At 42.0% G+C, this 19,016-nt stretch overlaps 1 protein-coding gene across 5 annotated transcripts in view; it reads right to left on the bottom strand.

The window, feature by feature from the left end:
* STARD9 (StAR related lipid transfer domain containing 9) overlaps positions 1-12,558 on the bottom strand; it is a 124,084-nt gene extending 111,526 nt beyond the window's left edge. For 2 of the 5 annotated variants that reach the window (XM_032343450.1, XM_032343452.1), the window contains exons 1-3: positions 12,408-12,558; positions 7,118-7,187; positions 5,088-5,204 (exon numbers count right to left, since the gene is read on the bottom strand). In XM_032343450.1, coding sequence (XP_032199341.1) covers positions 5,088-5,204; positions 7,118-7,187; positions 12,408-12,454 — 234 coding nt within the window. In that variant the 5' untranslated portion in view covers positions 12,455-12,558. Of the gene's footprint in view, positions 1-5,087; positions 5,205-7,117; positions 7,190-12,407 lie in introns of those variants that run through there. The other 3 variants (XM_032343447.1, XM_032343448.1, XM_032343449.1) reach the window with 2 other exon arrangements.
* Positions 12,559-19,016: the final 6,458 nt, after the last annotated feature.

Genomic DNA, 19,016 nt, shown 5'->3' with positions numbered 1-19,016 from the left:
ACTCACCTGACTTTTTATCTGGAAAAAATACAAGTATTTTAGGTGTTGTGTTTCAGCCAAATAACTGGCCATTTAAAAATAAAGATTCCCAGGAGAATAGAAGCAATTGCTTTCCACACAGGGCTGGGTAGCTTTTTGTTCTGGACGTGCTTTCTGTTGACTCAGTCTGCACTTGTTTTGACAGCCAATTACAGCCCTTCTTAGGTAAAGCTGAGCTAATGCTCTTCATGGAAAGTTTAACAAACACAAAATTACCCAAACACAATAAATACACTTAAGCAAAGAACTCCAGCTCCAAGAGATATTCCTGATCAGGAGGAAAGGAGGGAAGTTACTTTTCCAAGTGGAGCATGATGATCCAGAAGAGATCACAACCAGATTCAAGAAGAGATTTTCAAATCTAGTTCAGCTCTTAGGAGCATGGGCCTCGTTTCTCTCATACTGTGATAGGGTAATCACAACATGGAACCAAGCCACAGTATTCTGGATCTCCCTTATCAACTCTGGTTGCCAAATCCTAGGCTGGGAACTTAATTATTTCAATTCCTCCTCATAGGAACTCAAGCTCAAGAAATGAGGACTCAGAGAATCTAAGTAACTTGTGTTAAGTAAGTCAGCTAATAAGTGGCTATGCCTGAATTGAAACCCATGCCTAACCTCAGAGGAGAAGTAGATTAACATTAATACAGATTATAACCAGATAAAATATAGGCCAATTTTGGCTTATATATACCAAGAAAAGGCTTGAGTGCAAGTCTAAACATTAACAAAGACTAAAAACACAATTAAGATGAAGAACAAGCTGCCTTAAGAATGGGAAGCTAACAACACGAGGGTCATAGGGTAATGGACAAGACAAGTGATAGGATACCCCGTACCAGCCCCTGTTCACTAAATTCTTTTCTGTCTTTCCTCTTCATCCTCTCTCCTCTTTCCTAATTTACCATCTCTTCCTTTTCCTATATCCTTTTTTTTTTTTCCTTTTTACACTGTAATGAAGCAAAGCATATGAACTTCACATTCAGATAACCTGTGTTCAAATCTAAAACTCATTTCTTATTGTGTGACTTTGGGCAGATCACATAGCTTCTCTAAGTCTAAATTTTCTTGACTATAAAAGGGTAAAATCTCCTACCTTTTAGGCTATTGAAGGGATTAAATCAGACAGTATGTATGAAGAGATGACCTGGTCTCCTAGTAGACTGAGATTTCTTTTAACTTTGAGGGTCTGTGAGGCTTGCTGGCATACAATTTAGAATTGGACAGTCTTGGATTTGAATCCCTGCTCCACCACTTACTGGCTAAGTGATCTGGAAGTCTTGCAACCTTTATGTACCTCAGTTTCCTTATCTATAAAATGAAATAAATAGTAAGGACTTAAAGGTTTGGGAGATGATCAAATGAAACAATAAATATTTAGAATCTATATATATTTAACCATATATTAACAAAGAAACCTGCCTCTCAGTAGAACTAAGAGTAGCTGACTTGTTCTCCAGAGGTCCATGTTTGTGGATGCCTAATTTATGAATCGAGTGTGTCACCACTAAGGACTGGCAAATGTTAAAGCACTAAGAAATGCTAATCTTGAACCTATCTTCTGAGGCTGTAAAATAAATATAAAAAGAAGGAGGTAGAATGGTACAGTGCAATGAAAAGACCACCACAGGGAGCATGGGTCCAGGCTCGCTTGGGCATTAACTGCCTATATAATGCCATATAAGTCAAACAGCTTATATATCTGGTACCTGGAACCTGAGGGTGATGGAAAAATTTTTTTATGTTCCTGATTCAGACTGCCACTGCCATTTAGTGGGAAGAGGCCAGAGATGCTGGTAAATACACTACAGTGCACAGGACAGATGTCCACAGCAAAGAATTACCTGTCAAAATATGAATAACAGTATCAAAATATCAATAGGCTGAGAAGCCCTGGCCTGGATGTGACTCTAAGTTCCCTTTGAGCTCTAACATTCTAAGAGACTCTGAGGCAGAACCAACACCAAACAAATGACATTCCTGCTAATATCTATCAAGCAACAATGGCTTATGACGTTGCTCAAAATCCCCCTACAGCCAGTGGAGGAAAACTTTCCCTCCAATATGTGATTATTCTGAAATCAGTGCCATATATTTGAGAGTGAGGACAGTCTTTCCCCACAACGGAAGAAACCCAGAGGTTTCTTGGATGGCTGGGTGGCTCAGTCAGCTAAGCAGCTGCCTTAGCCTCAGGCCATGATCCCAGGGTCTTGGGACTGAGTCCTGCATTGGGCTCCCTGCTCAGCGGGGGGTCTGCTTCTCCTTCCACCTGCTGTTCTTGATTGTGCACGCTCTCTCTCTCTCTAACAAATAATTTTAAAAATCTTCTAAAAAAATTTTGATTAAAAAAGGAAGAAACCCAGTGATGAAGGGGGCACAATCCTCCAGGGACTTTGTCCCTTGTTCTTTGCAGTTAGAATCCATGCTTCCAAAGCCATAAGTTCCTTCTGGCCAAGAAGCTGATTTAAGTAGCTCTGAATCAAGGTCAGAATAAGATAATACACACAACAGCATATGTGAATCTCAAATACATCATGCTTACTGAAATAAGCCAGATTCAAAAGGCTACATGCTATTTTATTACGTTTACATGATATTTGCAATTAGACAAAACTGTAGGGACAGAAAACAGATTAGCAGTCGCCAGGTGCTGGGGGTAAGGATAACAATTTGACTGCAAAGGGACATGAAAGAATTTGGAGAATGATGCACTGTTTTATATACTGATTATAGCTACAAAACTGTCAAAATTCATGAAACTGTACACTGTACACTAAAAATGTGAATTCTACTATATCTAAATTATACTTCAATAAAACTGCCCCCGGGGCCCCTGGTTGGTTCAGTTGTTAAAGTGTCTGCTTTTTTTTTTTTTTTAAAGATTTTATTTATTTATTTGATAGACAGAGATCACAAGCAGGCAGAGAAGCAGGCAGAGAGAAAGGAGGAAGCAGGCTCCCTGCTGAACAGAGAGCCCGATGCGGGGCTCGATCCCAGGACCCTGGGATCACGACCTGAGCCAAAAGCAGAGGCTTTAACCCACTGAGCCACCCAGGTGCCCAAAGTGTCTGCTTTTGACTTGGGTTGTGATCCTAGGGTCCCACATCAGGCTCTCAGCTCAGTGGGGAGCCTGCTTCTCTCTCCCCCTCTGTCTGCACTCTGCCTGCTTATGCTCTCTGTTAAATGAATAAATAAAATTTTTTTAAAAACTGACCCCTCTTACCCACATCCCCCAAATATGACCACAAATACTACAGAGAAGATTGTTAGGAGAGGTTGAACTGGATGACATAAAAATTCTTTCCACCCCACGTCCTGTGGTTTTATTACAGTCTGCCTCTCCGTTCCTGGTGACCTCAGGTTTAAGTCTGGGCTCCAATTTCGGTGTTAAAGCAATGACTCCTGCCATCATTCAGGGATCTCTGGCCCTACTTAAGCTTGTGACAGAGGCTTCTTTCCTGCTGTCTCCTATCTTAAACCCCCTTGTGACTGATGAAGGCCTTAGACAATTAATAAACAAGTGAGAATAAACCTCAGGGGACAGTGGTTTTATCTCTCTGCACAGGCTTCCTGTTTAAATCCCATTTGATCTTTCCACTAAACTCCAAATCAGGCAACAACATAAGAATCATATTTATGAACTCCCCTCCACATGGACTTTTGGTCTTTCCACTACATTATTTTTTATACACTTAAGCTATATAAATGTAAAATGTGAGCCTCACATCAAAATTATACCAAATTTTTTGAGATATATATAGATATGTAGTTTTGTTTACAAACATTATTGACCCAGATTATTGATCTATCAAATGTTACACAAAAGAGTTTTAACTTTTCTTGTATCCAGAATAGCCCTAGTGTGCCTATGTAGCTCATAGTCGGTTAAGTGGTGGAATTTTTAAAAAAATGTATTTATTTATTTTCTGGAGAGAGAGAGTACACAAGTGGGGGAGCAGCAGGCTCCCTATGGGACTCAATCCCAGGACCCTGGGATCATGACCTAAGCAGAAGGCAGATGCTTAACCAACTGAGCCACCCAGGCATCCCAAACGGTAGACTCGTGATTTCAGCTCAGGTCCTCATCTCAGGGCCCTGCGACTGAGCCCCACATCAGACTCCCCACTCAGCAGGGTGTCTGCTCCAGGATTCTCTCTCTGCCCCTCCCACCATGCATGCACATACCTGCTCTCTCTCCCTCCCTCTCCCTAAAACAAATAAAGAAATCTTAAAAAAGAAAAAGATACTAGCCCTAGGTATGCTGTGGCCAGAGAGGACTGAAATAGCCATCAGACTGCTCACACTTTCTACGAATAAAGACTGCTATCTTCTATGACACATATAACAACTATGCTAGGAAGGCCTTGTCTTGTCCTCTCAATCCTCAGCACATCAACAGAGTTCACCTCTACTGCCAGACTAGCCAACTAAACCTTTTATGCTCAGCCTAGGACCATAAGCACAAGCCTAAGGCTCAAAGATACTAGCCTCTAGGATTCCTGGGCCCTTTTGCTGTATATAACACAGGCCAACTTTGAGGTGAACCCATTTACCTGCCATTGGAGAAGATCACTAACTGAACTAACTTGTACCCTCCTGAATCATGCTGAGGCCCAAGACTAAATGGACACTAGCCAACTTCTATGCCCTAGAGAAGCACTCTTTTCTCATCCCCTTTGTTCTTTCTGCAATTGATGGCCTCTCACTATTATTTATCAGATCAAAACACAATTTAAAAGATTTTATTTATTTATTTGACAGAAAGAGATCACAAGTAGGCAGAGTGGCAGGCAGAGAAGGAGGGGGAAGCAGGCTCCCCGCTGAGCAGCGAGCCTGATGCATGGGGGGCCGGATCCCAGGACCCTGGGATCATGATCTGAGCTGAAGGCAGAGGCTTTAACCCACTGAGCCGCCCAGGTATCCCAAAACATCATTAATTTCTGACCAAACTATTAAAATAAGAAATTGCCAGGCCCCAATTCCAAGTCAAATTCCTAATAATTATCCAGTTATAGGGCACTAAGGAGAATGAAGGAAAATGACATTACCACATCCTGAGATGCATACTGAGGATCCTCTGGGTTGACCGACCAGTAACAGTAATCAAAGCCAAATGCCACAACCTTCTCCCGGGAGTCTCCAAAGCCATCTGGTCGATTGTCCACCTAAAATCAAACATAGAATACAGTCCTCTCTATCATAATGTCAGAATCTAGCCAGTGCCACTTGATTCCTCCCTGCTATACCTAGGGAGACCCTGAACGGTCTTGAGAATCTTTATGTTATCTACCTGAAAAAGAAAAAAAGTAAACTCTGTCCTTGCATCATCAAATAAAAGCTCCAGAGAATTAAATTTGTCTCTCATATTGTCACCTATCTGCCTACATATGAACCAAGCATAGAACAACTTAGGAGGGAAAGCCTTTCCCTCTCTGAGCATCTTCTTAACACTATCATTTCTTTCTCCAAGTATTTCCTTAAAGGATACCAGTTGTACATGAGTTGTTCTGACCCAGCAATCTAGGGCTTTCAAAGAGGTCCCTGGGTACTCACCCCCAGTGCATTAGAAAGCACACTGGATAGAAGAACGAGGACCAACCCAACTGCCCAGGGTAGATGAGGATAGATTCAGAGCTTGGAACCACACTGACATCCAGGTAGTGGGGAGAATGGTATTACTGCCACAAATGTTTTATCTTATTCTTTAATATTTAGACTCTAGACAGGGATAGACAAACCCTAGCACTAGCTGCCATAAACTACTGTAGAAAGAGGCTGTCAACTATCATATGATCTCCCTGATATGAGGAAGTGGAAATGCAATGTAGGGAGTTTGGGGGGTAGGAAAAGAATAAATGAAACAAGATGGGATCGGGAGGGAGACAAACAGTAAGAGACTCTTAATCTCACAAAACAAACTGAGGGTTGCAGGGGGGTGGGGTGGATAAGAAGAGGGTGGTGGGGTTAGGACATTGGGGAGGGTATGTGCTACGGTGAGTAAACAGGGCGATTCACAGACCTGTACCCCTGGGGCTAAAAATACATTATATGTTTATAAAAAAATAAGAGGCTGTCAGAATGACTAAGAAATTCTTAGGGGATAACTGAACTCAAGGAAGTAAGCAGCTAAGTAGGTGTGCAGGTGACAGATTAGAGTTCGATCTTGGCCAGGATTTATTCTTAAAAAAACAAAACTCTCAACTCTCAGAACAAAGCCCTTGAAGTATGTAAGCAACAGAGATATAAATAGGAGACAGTAGAGAATAAAAGGTCTTTTGTCCCTGGGGAGCACCTATTGAAAGTTTGGAAGGTCCCATTCTCTTTTAGCAGAGAGCTGCTGACAAAAGGAAATATCACATCATAGGGGTGGGCATGGCTTGTAGACCTGGGGTCCAGATAACCCTTGCTCCTACAAGTCAGCTTCCTTAGCTCTGGGAATGCTGAGTACCACCTGCAAGCTGTCTACAGCAGCAGGTACGAGGTCAGTTTCCCTGTCTCACTCCATCCCCCAAAGTCCATACAGAAAGAACCCCTTCCACTTCCGCTGCTCTGGTAAATGGAGGAACGGATGGAGGAAATTAGCCCTGGGGGGTGATGGGTGGAGGAGGAAGTTCCCAGTGTTTGTCCACTTGTGACTCAAAGGTTAGATCTGTGAAAGAAGATCTACAGCACGATTCAGGACAGCAACTGACTCCCTTCGGGGAGCTAATGCATACTAAAATCTAGTAATGCTTCTGGATTAAGTGGTATCAAATGAGAGGCTTGGGACAAAGTCTAACTGGTGGTCTGGTGAGTTAAATATACCCATGGAAGTGACTTACACTAGCCATGACGCTCATAAGCAGTAAGCGACCAGTTTCCAAACAGCTGCACCCTGTTTGACAGAACTTGGCCTGTAGTGGCCACAGTCCCTATAATTCTTTCCTGCTTTATTTTTATACTTGCTTTGTATAAAACTCTCCCTTCTCCCAAACCCCCACCTTAAACCCATTCACACACACACATCTTCATCCCAGAAGCCCCTGTAATAATACAAACTCCTCAATGAAAAGAGAAAGGAAGACAATTTCAGGCTTACCTTTAAATTTCTGATTTTTGCCACTTTTCCATCAACTTCCACAATAATTCTTCCTCCTTCTTTGGTCTCCCTAGAAACAAGACCCAAGCCCATTTAAGAAGAAACATTTCTTAAAAAAAAAAAAAAAAATGAGAAAAGGGAAGCTGAGATCAGTGCTACTGGGAGAAAATGTTTCCCTACTGCTATCTCGGTAAGTAGCTGTCCCTAGCTGACATGTTTCTCTGGATCATTTGAATTTGGCCCTAAAACAGCTACAAATGACCACTACTGAGCACCCTTCATGTGCTAGGCATTGTATTAGTACAGTACATATTATACTTCATCTTATGCAATCTTCCCACTAACACACTCTCCTGACATGGTTTCCTACCATATCTTCATTTTTTCAGATGGAAGACTGAACCTGAGAGAAATTATATGACTTGTCCAAGGTCACACATCAAGCAGTGGCAGAACTGAGATTTAAACCCAGATCTGTCTGACCACAAAGCCTGGGCTCTTAACCATATCCTTAGAAATCAGGCTTGAAATTCTGGAGAGTATCTTTTGCCCAATGCACAAGGCATCCCCCTCACTTGCTCTGGGATTTTGAGCATGGAGAGTAATGAAAAAGGTTTTGGAGTCCTCTCTGTTGACATACTGAGAACATTTTTCCCAAATCCTTTCATCTTCCTAAATTGGAATGAGAGCCAAGATTCTCAAGAATTTTCCTATGCTGCAGTTATGCAGTAACACTGTTAACAACTAACCAACCCCTAAATTTACTTTAAGGGGCTTAATCCAAGTGACCCATAAACCTGAAGCCCAAAATGAGCAGAATTACTCCATTCTATAGATGAAATCTTTTCTCATACATAAAAACCTTTAGCTAAGATGCTCAAGCCAGGATGTTGAGACAAGAATTAAGTCAACAGCATTTCCTCCACTACAGTGAAAGTAATCAATTACATTATTCCTAGTCTGGGAACTTAAAGTTAAGAAAATATGTTCTGTCTCATTTTTATCCTTCCTCATGGTTCCCAGAATGTAATCTTGAGAATCTGGGGAAGGGAAGACACCACTAAGTGAGTCTGGGATAAAGCCCAGGATAGGAAATTTCCCTCTCCCATGTAATAACATTTGTTACTTAAACTTCCTCAAGGCCCTAATGCTCTTTATTTCACATTTCATGCTACATAGTATTTAAGGCAGCAGAGATATTCTTAGGCTTTCAGGATCATAAACCACACCCCCACCCCCACACAAACCTCCACAATTCTAAGGAAAATCTTTCATTTTTGCTGTTATTATTTTACAAGGTAACATTTTTTTTCCTTTCTCCATTGTAAGGTAGACTTTCTTAACCCTCCTCCCCTTATAAAAGTAATACACAGATTGTTGTAAATTTGGACAATAAATAAGAAAAAATGATGCTGGGGCACCTGGGTGGTTCAGTCGGTTAAAGCCTCTGCCTTCAGCTCAGGTCATGATCCCAGGGTCCTGGGATCCAGCTCCACATCAGGCTCTCTGCTCAGCAGGGAGCCTGCTTCCTCCTCTCTCTCTGCCTGCCTCTCTGCCTACTTGTGATCTCTGTCTGTCAAATAAATAAATAAAATCTTTTAAAAAAAATGATGCAATAATTTTTCCAAATCTATCATCAAATATTTTTTTAAAGTATGCCCAAGGATACTTGAGGATTCATCTAAGGTTCTTTCACATAAAGCAGCCTAGAAAGAAGTGTCCTGAATTTGACTTTTTTTTTTTTTTAAGATTTTATTTATTTATTTGACAGAGATACAGTGAGAGAGGGAACACAAGCAGAGGGAGAGGGAGCTTCCCTCCGAGCAGGGAGCCCAGTGTAAGGCCCAACGCAGGGCTCGATCCCAGGACCCTGGGATCATGACCTGAGCCGAAGACAGACGCTTGATGACTTAGCCACCCAAGGCACCCCCTGAATTTTACTTCTTGGGAGAAAGATACAAACTATAAGGGTAAGATGTTTCTCCTTCCTGGCCTGGACCACTGCCATTGGTAACCTAGTGATTCCAAGCTATTCTAAAACAAAGTGAGGGAGAATTAAAATTGAGCAGAACAGAAAGAAAGGGCACCAACCTCAACTGTGGAGCTGGCCACAGAGAGTTCAATGAAAGTCTGTGGAGATGGAGCCTTACACATGGCAGAGTGGCACTACTACTACTTGCCCCTGGGTCCTAAATTCTACGAACAGGCATTCATTCCTTAAGATGAATTTCCCTTTGCACAGGGATAAATCCTCAGTTATACACTTACTCCTAGAACAATGTTTCTCAAAGCATGGTCCACAGGCTACCTTTATCAGAATTACATGAGATGGTGGGGTTTATTAATTCAAATTCCTGTTAACAGGTTGCATTATGGGGGGGGTGTAAAAAACCAAAACAAAACCAAGTTGCATTATAACAAACTCTCTAGGTGGATTGTACACATACTATAATTTGAGAATCACTGTTCTAGAAGGGAAAATAAGACATGACCACTAGAAAGCTAAGTATAAGCAGTAATAAAAAGTTAAAAATTGTACAGTTAACATTTTATTGTACACTTAAAATGAGCCAAGTCCTAAGTATTTTTAATGTATTATTTCTTTTAATCTTCATAAAAAACCACTGAAGTAGCTATCCTATATTTAGCTATCCTATATTTGATTCAAAACACACACACACACAGACAACACATACACGCTCCACATAAAGAGAATATAGAATTTGAACAGTAAATTTTGACAGGGCAGTGGGGAGTGTTCCAAAGTCTACAATACTGGAAGAAGAGAACATGTTCTGTTAATGATTAATGATTTTGGATAGACAAGGGACAGCATCATATAATGAGCTACCGACTTTCTAATCATGGGAAACTATGAGGAGTAGGAAGGGAATCAAAACCATGCCCCACATTATCATTTTACTGATGGTCAGTTCTAGTTCTTCTAGGCAAATAGGCATTTGATCAAGCAGTACAACTTTTCTGTAATCTCAGGAAGGAGCAGCTTGGTCTACTGAATAGAAACTTGGCTTTACTGACTTTAACCCTTAAACAACATCATTTTCCTCATCTGGAAAAACAAAAAATGTAAGTTTATACCAGATGATCTCTAAGATTTCTTCCCAAGCACAACATCAGATCCAATGATTAACTGAATCTGTGCCAATAACTTACTTGAAGGTTGAACAAACCATGTAATTAGCAGAGTGCCTACATTTGGATAAGCTTCAGCAAAGATGGTGGAAGTTAATAAATCCTGGAGTACAGCTGCATCTCTGCAGGATTCTTTGAGGAGAGAGGAGTGGTCTCTACTTCTTAACTGGGGGAGGGAGGATGTTGGTGGTCACACTGTGTTTATCCATATTTGGTCCTGAATCTTCAGCCTGGTAATATTACCTACTCACACCTGGGTATCTGCAGCATTGGCATCCTACCTCTTGATGCTTAAGTCTCTTAACCTGACTGAAAATAAATAAGCTTTTGTGCCCTTCTTTTCCACTCACTTTTGTTTGATGAGATAAATTACTCTCTACTATGACTCCAAGTAACTCAGTTTCAACAGCATTTTCTTAACCTAATCCACACTATTATAAATTCCTAGCTCTCAAGGAATTGGGAAGTTACTGTCAGGAGAGGCCAAGGTAATTATCCTGAGAACCCCAAAAGAACAGGTTTGCAAAAAGAAGACCTGCTTAGTGGCTACCTCCAAGGTAGCATACTCCTATGAAAACTTTTCAACCCCAAGTAACCACATCCAGTAATGTAGAAGCCAGATGTCATAAGCCACCTGTCAATCTAAACACAGTAGTTCGGGCATGTGCTGCTTTCCTTCTTCCTCCATGTATCTCTTTCATCTTTTTTCTACTTTCTTTTCTGTTCTTCTGTTTCTTTCCTCATCCCATTGTTCTCCTCATTACTGTCAGTTGCATAACTTTTCAAAGTGAATCACCACCATATCAGGGACAAATATAATCCCTACTAGTACCAAATTTTGTTATGGAAGACAATGCATTTTTTGATCCTTCTGTCCAATTTTCCAGCCACCTTATGTCCTGGAAATTTTTAAACCTCCCAAATAATTCCACGGTATGTCTTCTGATCCCAGGCTACACAATGCCAGCTTTGTGTCCTCTCACCTCCCCCTATACACCTTCTCACCAAACCACCAAAACTTTTCTAACAGCTTAAGTCCTTTATTTTCAGTGTCTTTTCTACAGAGTGCTCTCTACACCTTCTTCACCTATCAGCAAACTATAATAGCTCTTTAAAAAGCTGTTCTGGATGGACGCCTGGGTGGCTCAGTGTGTTGAGCCGCTGCCTTCAACTCGGGTCATGATCTCAAGGTCCTGGGATTGAGTCAGGCGGCGGGCTCTCTGCTCAGCGGGGAGCCTGTTTCTCTCTCTCTCTCTCTTTTCTCTCTGCCTGCCTCTCCATCTACTTGTGATCTCTCTCGGTCAAATAAATAAATAAAATCTTAAAAAAAAAAAAAAAAAAAAGCTGTTCTGGAGCACCTGGCTGGCTCAGTTGTAGAGCATTCCACTCTTGAACTTGGGTGGTGAGTTCAAGCCCCACATTGGATATACAGACATCAGCTCTTCCCTGACTTTCCAAACATGAGTGGAAAATCAGTGAAAAGGGTAAGAAATTATGTAGCTGGACAGTGGATGCCTCAAGACCTGAGAGGTGCTGCATGGGATTCACCCATAAGGAAATGCGCACTGGCCACGCTGAGGAAACTTCCTTCTATTTCACAGTATTGCTGTCGAGCGTAGGATGAAACCACGATCTCCCCGGGCCTCAATTTCCCCCTCACACCTTACAACCTGGCTCTCTCCACATCTCTGCAGAGAAACCCGTGCGCGCCCAGGAACACCCGGAATTCTGCCTCAGTCTCTACAGGTACTCTAGAGCCACCAAGGAAAGGAGACTGATCACCCTCTCCCCGAGTACTTTCCCAGCCCTACTCAGGGAACTCACTGAGAAAGGCCCAACTCGTGCATCCAGACTTGAGCCTCTGTACCCCAAAACCCCTGCTCACAGGACTCCAGGAACACGGACACGGCGCACCCCACCCCTGACGCAATCCAGGAACCGCTATACCCCAGGACACGACCTGAAAGCTCCAACAGAGGCTTTGTGCCGGTAGTCCTTTAAGGTTTCCGGACCCTGGCCCCGTGGGCCACTTTGTGTCTGACTTCCCCGCGCCAGAATCACTTGAGGGGGAGGCGGAGACCTCGCCCTCCTCTCAGCTCATTTGGCGCCTCAGGCTCCCTCTCCCTCCCCAACTCACCTCTTGCTGAGGGGCCGGACCCTCACGGCCACCCGCACATTCGCCATCCCTCGGCCACCACCCAAGCAACAAGTCCGCCCAGTGGCAGCACCCCCGGTCCCAAGCCCAAGCCCAAGCCCAACCCCAACCCTACCCCGCCCGCCCCACGCGCCTCACGGGACGGCCCCGCCCATGCGCGCGCCGAGGGCCAGCGTGGGTGGTGCCTGCCGTGTCTCGGCCAATCCTGAGCCCGATGGGCGGGAAGTCCCGCGGCCCGGCCCCGCCAGCCGGGCCCGCCTCTCTCCGCCCCGCCCCGCCCCGCCCCGCCCCGCCCCGCCCACGCACCTCCCGGTCGGCCCCGCCCATGCGCTCCTCGTTCCATGGGGGCGGTGCCCGAGGTCCCTCAGCCAATCCTGAGCCCTATGGCCGAGAGGGCGCCAGTCCCCGCTGGGTGCGGCCGAGTCCCACCTACCAAGAGCTAGCTTTTGTTCTCGGACAACACTAAACAGGGTCAAGTAAACACGTTTAAGTTTCGGTTAAGGCGAAATTTACAACGGAATTTGCTAAATACTTGTATTCGCTGCATTGGCCTGAGTTGTCAATTCTGTGCTTAAATTTTAGGGGCAGAAATGAGACGGGGAACACCAGTGTTTTTGCAGTTACCGGAAAAGAGCAAGTGTCTCTTTGAAGAGGCACTTGGAGTGTGCAGAAGTTTAGAGTGCTCCAAGCTTCTCTTGATTGTGATGGAACTTCAGGGCCACTCTAGCAGTGTTTGTGATCGTGAAGAGAATGCTGTCAGTCAGAAATAATTCATTAGTTCATCCAAGAAATAACTTGAGTACCTACCGAGACTCAAGTGCTGTTTTACACAGCCCAAGTCTTCATGGAAATTAGAATCTACATGGAAGTGAAAGAGGCAATAAATATAATTTGTCGGGATGCCTGGGTGGCTCGATTGGGTGGCTGCCTTCAGCTCAGGTCATGATTCTGGGGTCCTGTGATCCAGTCTTGCATTGGGCTCCTTGGTCAGCGGGGAGCCTCTGCCTGCGGCTCCCCCCACTCGTGCTTTCTTTCTCTCTGGCAAATAAATAAATAAGACCTTTAAATATATATATATATAATTTGTCAAGTGATGCTAAATGCAATTTTTTTTTTTTAAGCAGGATAACATATAGTAATGGTTTGGGGTGTGTAAAGGGAAAGGTGCTTATTTTATATAGGATCTTTAGGAAAGGTCTCACTGAGAAGGTTATGCTTGACTAGATTTGAAGAAAGTGAGGGAGGAAGCTGTGTAGGTATTCAGTTATTTAATAAATATTTTCTAAGTAAGCACCTATTATGACAGGCTTTGTTCTAAGCAGGAGGGACGTAAGCAGCGAAGAAAACAGGCAAACCTCTGACCTCGTGAAGCTTGGCGAGAGAAATTCAGAATAAGCAAAACAATTTGAGTAATATGTATATCAGATAAGCTAAGGAGAAAAAAGATAAAGCAGGAGAGGGGATAGAGAGTGAGTGGAGAGGGTGTTGAAATTTTAAATATGGCCAGGTTAGTCTTTGCTGAGAAAGTGACACAAGAAAAATCTGAAGGATGTGAAAGAAAGATTCCTGCAGTAATCTGGAAGGACAACTCCAGACACAGGGAATGGCCAATGTGAGGGCCCTGAACTGGGAGGGAGTCTGGAAAATAAAAAGAAGAATAAATTCAGGAGTGACAGAATGAAAACACAGAGGAGGAGGGAGTCATGGAGGTAACATGAAGCCACCATAAAGTCTTTGGATTTTATTCTAGGTGACTTGAAAAACTACTGGTAAGCTTTTTTTTTTTTTTTTTAAGAATACATCTTTTGGGGCGCCTGGGTGGCTCAGAGGGTTAAGCCTCTGCCTTCGGCTCGGGTCATGATCTCAGGGTCCTGGGATCGAGTTCCGCATCGGGCTCTCTGCTCGGCAGGGAGCCTGCTTCCCTCTCTCTCTCTCTCTGCCTGCCTCTCCATCTACTTGTGATTTCTCTCTGTCAAATAAATAAATAAAATCTTTAAAAAAAAAAAAAAAAGAATACATCTTTTTTTTTTTTTTTAAGATTTTATTTGTTTATGGTAGAGGGAATTAGCAAGAGAGGGAACACAAGCCCAGGGGAGCTGGAGAAGGAGAAGCTAGCTCCCCGCTAAGCAAGGGAGCCCTATATGGGGCTTGATCCCAGGATCCTGGGATCATGACCTGAGCAGAAGGCAGATGCCCAAAAACTGAGCCTCCCAGGTGCCCCCAAACTATTGGAAAGTTTTAAGAAGAAAGCAAATTATGTGATATATAACTTTAAAGGATTTCTTTGGCTGCCATTTAGAGGCTAAGTTGAGGAATGGGGAAGGATGAAAGCCCAAGAGAGACCAGTCAGGACCTTATTTTAGTACTCCAGTGACAGTGCTAGATTTATGGTGGTGCCTTTAATGTGCATCTGGAGTATTAGGACAGCTGGTTTACTATCCAGATTTACCTAGAACCCTAGTCTTACAAATGGCTTCTCTACTCACTGTGCCTTACAGTGAAAAGAATCACTACTAGGGAAAAAAGTATGAAGGTTCTTCAAAAAATTAAATATAGAATTGCCTTATGATCCAGCAATCCCACTTCTAGGTATGTATCCAAAGGAAATGAGATCACTATCTTGAAAATGGGGGTGTCTGAGTGGCTCAGTCGTTGGGTATCTGCCTTTGGCTCAGGTCATGATCCCAGCATCCTGGGATTGAGCTCTGCATAGGGCTCCCTGCTTATCGGGAGGCTGGCTTCTCCCCTATCCCACTCCTCCTGCTTGTGTTCCTTCTCTCACTGTGTCTCTCTCTGTCAAATAAATAAATAAAATCTTAAAAAAAAAAAAAGAAAATATATCTTTATTCCCATATTCATTGCAGCATTATTCACAATTAGCCAAGACATGGAAAAAAAATCTGTCCATCAAAATATGGATAAAGAAAATGTGGTGTGTGTATGTGTGTCTGTGTGTGTGTAACGGAATATTAGTCAGACATTAAAAGAAAGGAAATCCTGCCATTTGTGACAACATGGATGGCAATATATTAAGTGAAAGAAGTTCCAGACAGAGAAAGATAAAACCTGTATGATCTCACTTATATGTGGAATCTTAAAAAACATAAAACTCCTAAAAATAGAGACTAGATTTTGTGGTTCCAGTCCTTAAATATGTTGGTCAAGAACTACAAACTTCCAGATGTAAGTTCTAGGGATCTAATGTACAAAATAGTGAGTATAGTTAACAATACCATATTGTATACTTGAAAGTTGCTAAGAGGGGCCCTGGCTGGCTCAATCAGTAGAGCATGTGACTCTTGAACTCAGGGTTGTGAGTTCCAGCCCCATGCTGGGTGTGGAGATTACTAAGAAAGAAAGAAAGAAAAAGAGTGGGAGGAAGAAAAATACCAGAAGAATAAATCTTAAGTGTTCTTACCACCAGGAATACAAAAAAAGTAATTATATGAGGTGATGGATATATTAACCAATCTTATTGTGGTAATCACCTCACAATATATAATCAGGGATGGCTGAGTGGCTCAGTCAGTTAAGTGGCTGCCTTCAGCTTAGGTCATAATCCCAGGGTCCTGGGATGAAGACCCACATCAAGCCCCTTGCTCAGTGGAGAGCCTACTTCTTCCTCTACTTCTGTCTGCAGCTTCCTTGCTTGTGCTCCCCCTTACTCTCTGACAAATAAATAAAATCTTTAAAAAAAAAAAAAAAAAGAAGAAATAACCATGTTGTATACCTTAAAGTTAAACAGTTAAATATGAACTGTATCTCAATAAAGCTGGGAAAAGCATTACTGTGTTAATATATTTCTATTTTCAGGTTGCAGAGGTTGGCACAACAATATTCTATATTTTCAAACTGTATGTACTCATAAATATTTCAGTATGGGTTTTTGGGGGGTTTTGTTGTTGTTGTTGTTATTGTTGTTAGAGAGAGAGCATACAAGCAGGGGGAATGGCGGTAGCAGGCAGAAGGAGAAGCAGGCTCCCTGCTTGTCAGGGACCTGGGATCATGACCAAAGCAGGAGGCAGATGCCTAACTGACTGAGCCACCTAGATGTCCCTCAGTATGGGTTTTTAAAGGGTAAGTCCTTATCTTTTAAATACCATTATCACAACCAAGAATATTAGCTCCTTAATACCACAAATATTCAAAGTTCAAATTTCCCTTATTGTCTCATAAAACTGCTGCTGTTGGTTTTTGTTCGTTTGTTTTTTACAATCTGTTTAAATCAGGATCCAAATAAATTGGGTTGGTATGTCTTTTAATCTTTTATTCAGTAACTTCCTTGTTTCTTTCTTTCTCTCCCTGGCATTAATTTATTAAGAAAACAAACAAACAAACAAACAAAGGCCATTTTCCTGTAGATTCCCCACAGACTATATTTTGCAAATTAATCTCTGTGGTGATTTCCAAGTATTTTTCCATCCTCTGTATTTTCTGTATTTGGTAGTTCAATCCAGAACCTTGATCAAATCAATCAGCACTTGTCTTTCTTTTTGTGCTATTTGCAACCACTAATAATTATCCTCTGAACTCATTGTGGGTCATCAATTAATTAGGTGTCTGAAGGTGTGTGAAGGGATGGGGGTGGCTCCCCACACCACCAAGCAATTCTCCAACCCTAGCTGGGTGTCCTACAATTCAATTCAATTCTGATACTATCTACCCAGAGATAGCATCAGATTCCAAAAGTTAAGGGTTCAGTACCATTGGATTGCCCTCCACTTCCAATGCCAGTCACTAACCCAGGTTGTTACCTGTGCCTCAGACACACTGGCTACAGACAAACCTGTCCTGTATTTAATTAATTTCCTAGAGTGGTCTTCAGATGTCAGTCAAAATGTTTAGGTTGTTACCTGTATTTCTGACATAACTGGGCATAAACCAGAAATTCCTATGAGCCCCTTGTTGGGTTCAACTGATTTGCTAGAGAAGCTCACAAAATTCAGAAAACCCATTTACTTACTAGATAATTACTTTTTTACAGAGAATATTAAAGGATACAAATCAACAGCCAGATGAAGACATACACAGGGTGAGGTCCCAAAGGAACTTCTTCCTCATTAAGTTCAGAACCCAGAATGGTGGCACATGGAAGTGTTCTGGTTTCCCATTCTGGAAGCTACTGGAGCACCATCCTTTTGGGGTTTTATGAAGGTTTCATTACAAGGGCATGACTGATTAAGTAACTGACTATTGGCAATGAATTTAACAAGACTTCTTCCTTCCCAGAGTTTAGGGAGGTGAGGAAGTTCCAACTCTCAGTTCACATGGTTGCTTCTCCTGGCAACCAGCCCTCATTCGTAGGTGGGATCAAAAAGTCACCTCATTACCAAAACAAGTGACACCTTTAACAGTCTCATCACTTAGAAAATTCCAAGGGTTTTAGGAGTTCTATGCCAGAAATGGGGAGAAGACCATTATACATATTCCTTTTTGTAAGTCACAATGTCATAGGATTGCAGTGATGATACTCTAATTTTATCATTCTTCATTTTTTTTTTTAAAGATTTTATTTTTAAGTAATCTCTACACCTAACATGGGGCTCAAACTCACAACCCTGAGGTCAAGATTCACATGCTCTACTGACTAAGCCAGCCAGGTGCTCCTATCATTTTTCATTTATGAGTTGAAATACTTCTTTACAGAGAAACTTTTCCTCATCAACTATTTGGTTACTCCGAGGTACAGTTTACATTGCAAAGGCAGAACAAATGCTTGATTATTTCAATTACCAGTTTTTTTTTTAAAGATTTTATTTATTTATTTGACAGAGAGAAATCACAAGTAGATGGAGAGGTAGGCAGAGAGAGAGAGAAGGAAGCAGGCTCCCTGCCGAGCAGAGAGCCCGATGCGGGACTCGATCCCAGGACCCTGAGATCATGACCTGAGCCGAAGGCAGAGGCTTAACCCTCTGAGCCACCCAGGCGCCCCTCAATTACCAGTTTTTAAAATAAGTTTGTTCCCTAGCACTTCCCAAAGGTGGTTAATGATTGTTGTCTTTAATACTATTATAAATTCATGGATTTAAGTGTATTTGATTTGCTTCAGCCTATTGTACTTACTATTATTGATACCCCAATCATACCAACTTTGGCCAGTGGGAATCCACTCACTGAATTCTGACTCAGCTCCAGTAGTCTTTGATAGCTTCATTTATTTCTGATATGACAAGAAGTTCCAGGTTCATTTTGAACATTTCCCATTCCAAATGTGATATCAGCCATTTCTTCAAGGATTTCTAGTTCCTTTTATGTCTCTGTTATTTATTATTTTTTATTTAAAAATTTAAAAAATATATTAGTTTATCTTAGGCCACAAAACAAGTCTTAATAAATTTAAGAGGATATCAAGCAATGTTTCCAACCACAACATTCTGAAACTAAAATTCAAACAAGAAGAAAACTGGAAAACTCACAAGTGTGTGGAGATTAAATGACATGCCATTGACCAGAGGTCAAAGAAACAAATCAATGGAGAAAAAAATACCATGAGACAAATGAAAATGGAAACACAACATACCAAAATTTATGGGATGCAGCAAAGCAGTCATAAAAGGGAAGTTCATAGAAATAAATGTCTATCATAAGAAA

This window comes from Mustela erminea, chromosome 5 (genome assembly GCF_009829155.1).
Source record: "Mustela erminea isolate mMusErm1 chromosome 5, mMusErm1.Pri, whole genome shotgun sequence".
Taxonomy (NCBI): domain Eukaryota; kingdom Metazoa; phylum Chordata; class Mammalia; order Carnivora; family Mustelidae; genus Mustela; species Mustela erminea.
This window is presented reverse-complemented; position numbering and strand designations above follow the sequence as displayed.